Source organism: Cyprinus carpio, chromosome A19 (assembly GCF_018340385.1).
Source record: "Cyprinus carpio isolate SPL01 chromosome A19, ASM1834038v1, whole genome shotgun sequence".
Taxonomy (NCBI): Eukaryota; Metazoa; Chordata; class Actinopteri; order Cypriniformes; family Cyprinidae; genus Cyprinus; species Cyprinus carpio.
In genome coordinates, this window is record NC_056590.1 from 5,949,739 (window position 1) to 5,961,993 (window position 12,255).

The following is a 12,255-nucleotide window of genomic DNA, read 5'->3' on the forward strand; positions in this document are numbered from 1 at the left end:
TGTGTGAGAGTGTGTGTATGTTGGAGTGTGTGTGTGAGTGTGAGAGAGAGAGTGTGTGAGTGTGTGTTTGAGTGTGTGTGTGTGTTTGAGTGTATGTTGGAGGTGTGTGTGTGAGTTGTGTGAGAGAGAGTGTGTGTGAGTGTGTGTGTGTGAGAGAGTGTTGTGTGAGTGTGTTTGAGTCGTGTGGGTGTGTGTGGGGGTGTGAGGGTAAATGTTGGAGTGAGTGTGTGTGAGTGTGGTGTATGTGGGAGAGGTGTGTGTGTTTTAGTGGGTGTGTGAGTGAGAGTGTGTGATGTGGGTGTGTGGTGAGTGTGTGTGTTGAGTGTGTTTTGAGAGTGTGTGTGTGTGAGTGTGGAGTGGTGGAGAGTTGTGTGAGTGTGTGTGTGTGAGAGTGTGTGGTGTGAGTGTGTTTGAGGTGTTGTGTGGTGTTTGGTGGTGTGTGGTGTGTGTGTGCGCGAGTGTGAGTGTGTGTGCGAGTGTGAGTTTTGAGAGAGTGTGTGAGTGTGAGTGAGTGTGTGTGTGAGTGTGTGCGAGTGAGTGTGAGTGTGTGTTTGAGTGTGTGGTGTGTTGTGAGTGTGCTGTGTGGGTGTGTCTGGAGCTGTGTGTCTTGAAGTGTGTGTGAGAGAGTGTGCCCCGTGTGTGTTGGAGGAAAAAAAGTGTGTGGTGAGAGAGTGTGAGTGTGATGTTTGACAGAGTTGTGTGGTGTGTGTGTGTGTGTTTGAGAGAGTGTGTGTCCCGTGTGGTGTGTTTGAGAGAGTGGGTGTGAAGTGTGTGTGTTTGAGAGAGTGTGTGGTGTGTTGCTAGAGAGTGTTTGAGTGTGTGTTTGAGAGTGTGTCGTGGAGAGTGTGTTTGAGTGTGTGTGTGTGTGTGTGTGTTGAGTGTGTGTGGAGAGTTGTGTGTGTGTGAGTGTGTTTCTGAGAGTGTGTGTGTTTGAGTGTGTTTGTGTGTGAGTGTGTGTATTTGAGTGTGTGTTTGTGTTTGTGTGTGAGTGTGAGTATTTGAGTGTGTGTTTGCGTGTGTGTGTATATGTGTGTTTGAGGATGTGAGGAGGATGTGCTGGCAGCATGCAAGTGTGTCAGAGATGGGTTGTGTTTGTTTGTGTGTGTGTGTGTGTGTGTGTGTGTGTGTGTGTGTGTGTGTGTGTGTGGTGTTGTGTGTTGGTTTTTTTGCGTACGTTGGCTGGGTGTTAGTGTGTGGTTGTGTGTGGTGTGTGTGTGTGTGTGTTGTGTGTGTGGTAACAGCCAAACATACCCCTTTGAATGTTTTTTACCAACCCTTGAATGTTTTTGTCTTTAGTTTTGTGTATTTTATTTTAGTTTAGATCTATGTTTGTGTGGAGATCCTTGAATGTTTTTGACAGTACGGTGTCTTTAACTTTAGCTAACAGCTCTGTTTGTGTGGAGATGACAGCATCTTAATACCCCCTAATATGTATTTCAATAAAACAAAACATTATAGTATGTTACCCCTGATCAGGGTTTTTCTCTGATGCCAGTTATCAAGAGGGTCACGGAGCCTTGCAAATATTTTTTATGTGAGTTTTTTTTATATTATACACGGGGGGGTTTTTTTACAGTGGATTTAAATTTTGCCCCCCCCCCCCCTTTGTAAATTTACAAACTTCATTTGACGTTTTACTGGGTTATCTTTGATTGCCTTTTTTAGTTTAACATCGGGGTTTATGTGATTTTGACCTTTTCATCTTTATAATTTTTTGTATATTGTTTTAAAACAAAACCCGGAAAATAATGCCAACCCATTTATATTTTAAAATCGTTTATGTATTTGTTTTTTTTTTTTTATATTTTTGTGTTTATTTTATAAATTTATATTGAGTGTTTTATTTTGATTTGTTTTTATTTTAAAATCATATATTTATTTGAATTTTTACATTTGTATTACTTGTATTAATTTTTACTAAATGTTTTTTTATTTTAAAATCATGTTACAATTTTTCATTTGTATTATTATATAAATTTTTACTAAGTGTTTTATTGTGACTTTTATTTTTTCTAAGTGTTTTATTGTGACTTTTATTTATTAATTGATAGTTATTTTCACCACCTGCAGTTCCTTCACAAAACCCATTTTGGGAGCCCTGATCTAGAACAAGAGACAGTTTTCTCTTTCACTTCTGAAGATGGTTAGGACAGACTGTTGATTGATCAGCTTCTCTCAGTGTGTGTGTGTGTGTGTGTGTGTGTGTGTGTGTGTGTGTTTTGTGGTGAGTTGGAGACGTTAGTGAACGGCAGTGGCTGGTACTTCAGCAAACAAACCATTCACTCACTCACACACACAGATACACACCATTAGCTGGACATTCCGAGACTTTTCAAACAGTGACCAACATTTTGTTTCGGGTGTGTTGTCAGGGTTACACTTGTTTGTTGTTGTGTTTTGTGAATTGCCATACCCCGTAAAATGTTGGATGAGCTTTTAGCTTGCTTTTAGTTTTTGCTTATTTACAGGGTTACGCTTGTGTGTGTGTGTATGTGTGAATTGCCATATCGTAAATGTTTGAATGAGCTTTAGCTTGACTTTAGTTTGCTATTTACCACTAAACATTTACCATAGTCACCTCACAAGATGATACGACAGAGTCCAGAGCACTAAAAAACCACACACACTCACGCCACTCACAAATATCACCTTGCACCCACACACTAAAATTTTTACACACTCACACACCACACGCACACACTCACTCAAAGGGGGGGGGGTTTGGGGGGGCACCACCTCACAGCACCCACAAACACAAAACCAAAAAACACACTCACACCACACAGACTCACAACAGAAGACACACTCGGAACCCTCACACAGTACACGACACTGCACACACACAATAAACACATGAAGACACAAACTCACAAAAAAAAGTTTTTTTTTTCACACACACACCACCGACAAGCGCACACACTCAAACCACACAGCGCTCAACCGCAAGTTTTACCACACCACACACTCAAAAAAAACTCACACTACACGTCAACACAAAAGCACCATCACACTTTTTCACACCAAACCCCACACCCCCGCACACTCCACTCACGCACCGACTCACCACAACGCACAACGGACACGCACACTCCTCACACTCACACACAACCCTCACACACAGATTCACGACGACCCCACATACGTAGAACACACTCAGGCACACTCCACCCCAAACTACCTCACAAAAACACAGGACAAAACACAAAAACACAATGGGTCCCCCAACGCACACCCCACACACACATACACACCCACATCACACCCCCAACACACTACACAACTCACACAAGCACCTCAACTAACACACCAAACCACCTCACTCACACGGGGGGTGCCTCCCACAAGCCACACCCGCCCACATCACACTCACAAACACATACCCACACACACCGGTTCACCCACTCAGGAACCGCACTCAAGGGCACGCGACGAAAGCCCTCACAAGGAACCACTCACAACACATGCACCCCACTCACAGCACAGACTCACACAACTCTCACTCTCACCCCAACTCAACAACCACGCCACCAAACATCCCCCCACTCACGCACACCTGGGGGGCCCACCCCCCCCCACACCTAAAGTAAAGAGGGGGGTACGACACCCATGCACGCAATTGCACACTCCCGGCACACCCACACTCCCACCCTCAACACACACCCCCCACACGCAGGGACGGGGCACACCTCCCCCCGCACCCTTTTTTTGAAAACAAAAACCCCCAACCTACTCACGCACTTTTTTTTCACCCCCCCCCCCCCGCCCTACGCACCCACTCACAACCCCCACCGCCCACTCCCCCACACTACACAAATCTCACACCACACCCATGCCGCTTACCATCGCATCTCCCCCTAACTTCCCCCACCACACCCCCTCACGCACACACTCACGCACGCACACTCCCTCCACGCACACTTCACCTCGCCACACACTCTCTCACCACTCACTCACTCTCACATACGCACCCACACACCCCCCCCCCCAAACCGCAACACCCCCCCCCGCACACACTCACGCACCCATTCAACACTCACCACATACGCACACTGGCACTTTAAGCACCACTCACAACATAAGCACACCCACCCACACCGCTCCAAACATCACTCACACAAACACACGCTGCACGCACGATCCTCAAAAGCACTCTCACCCCCACTCCACTCAGCCCACTCCCGCACCCCCTCACATACAATTCGGCCCACCCTACCAGCTCACCCTCACGCCACACTCACCCATGCACCCACACCCTCAAGCACGCACTCACGGCGCACTCCCACTCACGCACGAGCCACCACACCACACCACCCCCCAGACTCACACACACCCTCACCACACCTTCACCCATACCCCGCACCCCCCCCTTCACCCACACTCTCACTCACGCACCCCCACTCACCCCCACCCGCCCACGCGCACACACAAACTCACGCACAGACTCACATCCTCCCCCCCCCCCATACCCCCCCAAAACCCCCCCACCCCCACACCCCACACTGCACACACCCCCCACGGACCCCCCCACACCACCCCCCCACGGGCCCCTCACACCCCCCCCCCCCCTCAAAAAGGATACCACACACACCCCATCACCCTCCCACTCACCCACACCCCTCACGCACAAGACTTCACAACTATACTCACACACACACTCATGCACACACTCTCTCGCACACACACTCACGCACACATACGCACACACTCATGCACAGACTCACGCACATTCACTCTCACGCACTCACTCTCACGCACACGCTTACGCATAGCCAATCAGGCGCACACTCCACACATACGCACCACACACTCATGCACAGACTCACAAATAGTCATATAAAAGTGGCCAAAACTGAAGACACACACACACACACTCATGCACACACTCTCTCTCACACACACACTCACGCACACATATGCACACACTCATATTAAAGTGTCCTAAATAGTATGGACACAGAATTTAAGAAAAATACTCACACAGACTCACGCACATTCACACTCACGCACGCACTCACTCTCACGCACACGCTTACACACTCATGCACACACTCTCTCTCTCTCACACACACACTCACGCACACTCACACTCACGCACACACTCATGCACATTCACACTCACGCACTCACACAAGCACTCATGCACACACTCTCTCTCTCTCACACACACACTCACACATACGCACACACTCACACAGACTCACGCACATTCACACTCACGCACTCAGACTAAAGATGATTTAATGTAAAGTAATTATAGTAGAGTATTCAAAGACACTCACACATACGCACACACACTCACGCTCACTCATTCACACTCACACATACGCACATACACTCATGCACAGACTCACAAATACTCACACACTCATGCACACACTCTCTCTCTCTCTCACACACACAAACACACACACACACACACACTGCGGTCACATGCTCTGCTGATGGTTTGTTGGGGAGTGTTTCCTGCGAGTGTTTGCTCTGCTGTCACTAATCCGTCATAATGAAGGTCAGCTGACTGTAATTCCACAACATCTCACCTGGTCTGAGACTGTCAGTCATCTGTAACTGTACTAAATGATCAGGCGCAACATTTTCTCAATTAAACAGGTTTGTTGGGTTATTGAGGTGCAGAAGGTTTTTAATGACATTTAATCCCCTAAATCATCATGAGCTGAATGTTTCTCTGTAGCCTGATATTAATGTCTTGCATGAATGCGCGAGTAGCTGTGGTGTTTGTGTTTCAGTGAGAATCATCCCTGCAGGCCGTTTTCAAAGCCTTGCTGCTGTTCTTGTGCGAGTCTGTGGTTTGATCGTGTCTTTATGTCATTATTTCACCTGCGTGTCTGTACTCGGCTGCTCATTCTGTGTGTTCAGTTCAAATGTTTGTTTCTTTGTTTTATTGTTTTTTGTGTGTGACTGTCACGCTCCTACATTTACATGCATTTATTCAGCTTTACAACTGAAACCGTTAAATACATTTACATTAACAATTACATTTGAAACTGTTGTATTGCGAATGTTTTTTTGCATTAAACAAACGCGAGACGCAGGACAGTGGAATGCGAAAAACACACAAGACGCATTATAAATCAACATAAAACTGCAGTGTTTAAAGTGCTTTATTTTGATTGAATTTTAAAATTACTTATAATAAAAATGTAAAATAAAATAAATGATTTTTAAATAAAATGTTTTAAAAAAATTAAATCATTAAAAATGTAAAATAATTTTTTTTAAATTTTACTAAATGTTTTAAAATCTTATATTTTAGTTTTATATTTTTGATTAAAGTAAAATTTGCTTGGTATTTTACTTTTTAATTTAAAATAACTTTTATTTTGTTTTATTTTTATTTTACTTTTTTATTATTTTATCAGCTTGTAATAATAATGTTTTATTTATTAATTTTTTTATAAATTTAACTTTTTAACCATTTGATTAATTTTATTCATTCAATTTTTTATTTTGTTTTTATTTTATTATTTATATTCATTTTATTTTTTTTTTTTATATATTTTTTTTATTTTTTTTGTTGTAATTTTTTTATTTTTTTTATTATTTATGTTAAAATTTTATTACATTTTAAATCTATAAAAATAATTTATATACATTTTGTTTAAAGAAGTGTTTTATTTTGATTTGTTTTTATTTAAAAATCATTTATTTAAATTTTATATTTGTATTATTTGATTAAATTTATTTTTTTTTTTTTTTTTTTTTTTTATTTTATTTTCATTTTTTTTTTTTTTATTTGTTATTATTATATATTTTTTTAATTTTTAAATTTTTTTTTTTGTATGATTTTTTTAATTTTTGTTTATTGTTTTTTAATCATTTAATCATTTTTTTTTTTATTTATTTTTTTATTTTTTTATGATTTTATTTTTTTTTATAATGCATTTTCTGTGTTTTAATTTTGTTTTTTGTTACACTATTTGATAAAATATTTTAGAATGCTTTGTTTTAAGTGTTTTATCTAGCGCATGTTTAAATAGAAAAAACAATGCAAAAAGCAGTGCAGTGCAAAAACATTCTGTGTGCTGCACTGTTGCTCATTTATGGTTAGTGTTTCAAATAAACCACTAAAAAACTGAATGAGTCACGATGGCCAGCTAAAGGTTTTCTGTTAGTGAGTTCAGCTTCATGCAGATGCTTTTGTGTAAACAGTATGATTGTAATATTGATGTTTTTACTATCAGTGCTTTAGCGGTCATGTTGAGACTGTTCTGTTCTCATTCAGGTTTTTAGCTGGAAGTGTGTGTAGCGCTGTGTTTTCTGTCATGTGTGCTCTTTTGTTAGTCTGATCGCTCTCTTTGGCGGTCAGGTTTGTTTTTATTTGTAGATGTGTTTGAACTAGTTTCATTTGTATATTATTTTATGAGGTTTAGTATCTTATCTGTGTGTGTGAATGACTAACCCTGTGTGTGTGTTTTGTTTGTTTGTGTGTTGTTTTTTTTTTGTGTTGATTTATAGGTCTGTGGTAAAACTATCAGGAAATGAGTTTTAGGACTTCAGGTCTCACTACAGTTTTGTTTTCCTCATAAATATTCGGAGTTGAAACAAAAATGTGGGAAGAGGGTACGGAGTCTATTGAGGGAGAATGAGGGGGGGTTGAGTGGAGGTTGAGTGACCTGGAACAGATTCAGGACAGATGTGATGTTGAGATCCTGTTAACCAAATACAGCCTGACATGAGTGTGTGTGTGTGTGTGTGTGTGTGTGTTTCTGTCCTTTACATCACACATGCAAATTAATGAAATGCTATATTTTATATCAGCTGTCCAAAATTACCTCGAACTAAAACAGATGTTAACTCAAGCTCACAAATAAAGGCTTGTTTATTATTATTTGTTTATTATGCAAAGAAATTAATGAGTTTGTGAAACGAAAAATCATTTACTCGTCCTCATGCTTTTCAAACATATATTATTTTTTTTTTTTTTTTTTTTATTGTTTTTTTTATATTTTTATATATTTATTAATATCAATATTTTATTATGCATTTATATATTTATTAATATCAATATTACAATATTAATTTTTTACAATATTACAATTAAACATTTAATAGTTTTATTTAAATAATAATGATTTATTTGCTTTAATTAGTACTATATTTAATAATTATAATATGTAATAATAAACAAAATAATAATAATCTTAGTCCACCCAAAAATTATTTACTCACCCTCATTTTGTTTCAAACATATATTAATAATAGCAATAATAATGTTTTTAATTTTATTTGTTCACCCCAAAATCATGTTGTACCAAACATCATTTATTATCATTAATAATAATAATAATGATGTTTATACATTTATTTATTTAATAATATCAATATAATCTATGTAATATAATATAATATTTACAATATATAATAATAAACAATATAATAATAATAATGTTTTATTTGTTTTAATTTGTTCATCCAAAAAAGACTTAATTTTGCTTCAAACATGTTATTTAATAATAATAATAATAATAATAATAATAATAATAATAATAATAGTTTTATTTAAATAATAATGATTAATTTGCTTTAATTAGTACAATTTTATATGAAAGTATATGTAATAATAAACAATATAATAATCTATTTTGTTTTATTTGTCCACCCAAAAATGATTGAATGAAACATTTTGTTTCAAACATATATTATTTAATAATAATAATAATAATAATAATAATATAATAATAATGATGACTTTTTTAAAATTTTTTGTTTTTGGGGTTCACGCCCAAAATCATTTTTTACCAAACATTATTTATTATTATTATTAATAGTAATATTACCAATAATAATGTTTTATTTATTTGTAACTTATTTATAATAATTTTATTTATTTCTATGCTGTTTTAAACCTGTATTCTTTAATAATAATAATACTAATAATAATAATAATAATAATAATGTTTTTAATTTTATTTGTTCACTCCAAAATCATTTTTTACCAAACATTATTTATTATTATTATTAATAGTAATATTACCAATAATAATGTTTTATTTATTTGTAATTTATTTATAATAATTTTATTTATTTGTATGCTGTTTAAAAACCTGTATTATTTAATAATAATAATAATAATTAGGGTTGTCAAAAGTACTAAAATTGTAAAAATGTGACTAATTTTATCAGGAAATGCTGGTATTGTCACATTTTTTTAATTTCAGGACCGACGTCGGTGCTTTTGAGAACCCTAATAATAATAATAATGTTTTATTTGTTCAGGCAGAACTGTTAAGCGTCACCTGAGACACAGAAAGCGCCGGATGTGTCGTGGAGTAGTTATGACGTGCGTGTGTTTGTGCCGCAGGTGTGGCGCTGGGGAGGTAGGTCGGTGGGTGATAGGTGCTGCTGCTTCTTGAGCAGGAGCTGACGGTGACCGCCAGCCGTCTGCGTGAACTCGAGCGGGAGCGCCTGCAGATACAGGACGAGCGTGAGCTGCTGTCACGCCAGCACGACGCCATGAGAGAGGGGGCGGGGCCTCGAGAGCTGCGTATGTCACATGACTCACATCCACTCACATCTGAATTATAACGACTGATTAGCTGAATGTGTTTATGGGTCAAATCAGAGCTGCTGCAGTATGATTAACTCATGATTTATCTATTTATAGGTTGAATCAGTATTCATTCTCAAGGCTTGTCATGCCAAAACTCAACAGCACAAAATAACACATTATGTTTTGCATATAGAATATTTAACCTCATTTTAGTTTGGATTTATTTAAGTATTGTTTATATACTATCTTAGTATTTAAGAAAAGCATATTAAATACTATAATAATAAGTTATTATATACTATAATAGACAACGTTTGTTTTTAGAATTTTAGATTTAATTTGTTTCAATTTAGTGTCATTTTCAGTAGTTTCTTTAATATTATTTTAGTATTGTTAATATACTATTATAGGGTTTAAAAATAGTATATTGTATTGTTAATATACTATTATAGGGTTTAAAAATAGTATATTGTATACTATAATAATAAGTAATTCTATTCTATGATAGTATTTATTTAGCTGTTTTATTCAAAAAATGCTATTTAATTTACTTTTCCCACCAACTTTCAAAATGCACAACACCGTTTTTAGCTGCTTTAATTTAGTAATTTTAGTACTTCAACTTAGTTATTTTTAGTAATTTTAGTACTTCAACTTAGTTATTTAAATTTACAGCTTTATCTTATCTAGTATTTTTATTTTAGCTTTATTTCAGCCCATAATGGAAACAACTTTTAATAGCCTAGTTCTAAACAGTTTAATAATATAACTAATATTAATCCCATATTTCCTAATTTTTTTTTTTTAATCTGACTGAGAACATTCCCTAGATATTAGTTAAGTTTTAGCTTCTTTATTGACATTAACCGTTACTTAGTTTGGTCATCAGTTTACAAACTGCCAATGAAAAATTCTTCTGACCATTCATTTAATCTTGGTATTCCAATATTTAATAACACTTGTTAGAATCGAAAGTTGCAACTGTGTTTTTTTTTAGGCTACATGAGCTACTTTATTATTGCAATTTTAACAAGATTAGTACTTTCTGTTTAAAATGCTAGCTATTGCTCACTCTGGAATGTTTAATGCATTAACTAAGGTTAACTATGAGGTCTTATTCTAACCTATGGGTTTTTAAAGTTCTTTTGCCCTTTAATAATGTACAATTTTTAACATTTATATTTTTTGTATTGACTTTATTGCATTTTATGTTAAATTTTGATTTTTGTTAGCAGAAAAATCAGTTATATTAACCTGTTATTGTATTAAAAAAGTGTTTTTTTAATTTTTTTACCGTTATAAGAACCGCCACACCGTTGTAAACATGATCAATTAATCGCACACATGAAAATTTGATACCGGCGGGATATTAGTGTAGACTATATAAATATTTAGTTCGATGATAGTATTTTTTTACTGTTAATATACTATTATAGGGTTTAAAAATAGTATATTGTATACTATAATAATAAGTAATTCTATTCTATGATAGTATTTATTTAGCTGTTTTTAGAGTTTTTTTTTCAGTTTATATTAAATCTATTTTTTTTTTTTATGTTATATTTAAGCTTAATTTATCTAATATATTTATATTTTTATTTTTTTTTTTTTTTATTTTAGTGTTTATTTCTTTTAGTGTAAATATTTTTTAATTTTAAATTTTTTTGTTTTTAGTTAACATCACTTACATTAAGTCCCTGTGTTTTTTTCCCATTAAGATGTAAAACCTGATTTGCTTTTATTCAAGTTTGGGTGTCGTTGTGGCATCACTGTAGTGTGAACAGGCCTTCAGATGTGATTCCAGCTGTTTTCAGCTCCAGTGCATGACGTGCCAAACCCCCCGCAGGACAATCTGAAGAGGCTTTAACAGCAAACACACACACTCTCTTATCACACAGGCCCACAACACACACGCCACACACACCACACACACAAACACGGCAACACACACCAACGCACTTGTCACACACACACACACACACATCTCTACACACACTCTCACAAACACGCACCGCACAATCACCAACACACACACACAACACCACACACACACACACACACACCACACACACACACACCACAACACACACACACACTGCTCACAACAACACACACACAACACAACACACACACACAGACCACTCACACACACACACACTCACACACTCACACACGCACGCTACGCACACACAACTCACACACACACTTCACACACACACACTCTCACACACCACACACAGACACACAAGAGGACGCACACACACACACACACCACACAACGCACGCACGCACGCACCCACACACCTCTCTCTCACACACACTCACACACGCACTAGCACTCACAACACACTCACACAACACCCACTTTCACACACACACACCACACACACACACACACACACACACTCACAGACACTCACTCACTCTCTCTCTCACACAAATAATACACACGGACATGCACATCCTACAACACGCATACACACTCTCTTTGCTCACAACACACTCTCTTGTTGCTCACACACACACCACACACACACACACTCACACACACGCACAACACACACACACACACACGCACACACACACACACACGCACGCACATCTCACACACACACTCTCATGCACACACGCACACTCTCTCTCACACACACACACACACACTCAGTGGATCGTGTGCGTATTTGTGTGTCATTTGCGTCTTCATGCGCCAACACTCTCTCTCACACACACACACACACACTCTCTTG

At 37.3% G+C, this 12,255-nt stretch overlaps 1 protein-coding gene across 2 annotated transcripts in view; it reads left to right on the top strand.

Moving 5' to 3' along the window:
- The first annotated feature begins 4,702 nt into the window (after window positions 1-4,702).
- LOC122148752 (A-kinase anchor protein 9-like) overlaps window positions 4,703-12,255 on the top strand; it is a 22,234-nt gene continuing 14,681 nt past the window's right edge. For both annotated transcript variants that reach the window (XM_042776150.1, XM_042776151.1), the window contains exon 1: window positions 4,703-4,715. In XM_042776150.1, coding sequence (XP_042632084.1) covers window positions 4,708-4,715 — 8 coding nt within the window. In that variant the 5' untranslated portion in view covers window positions 4,703-4,707. The remainder of the gene's footprint in view (window positions 4,716-12,255) is intronic.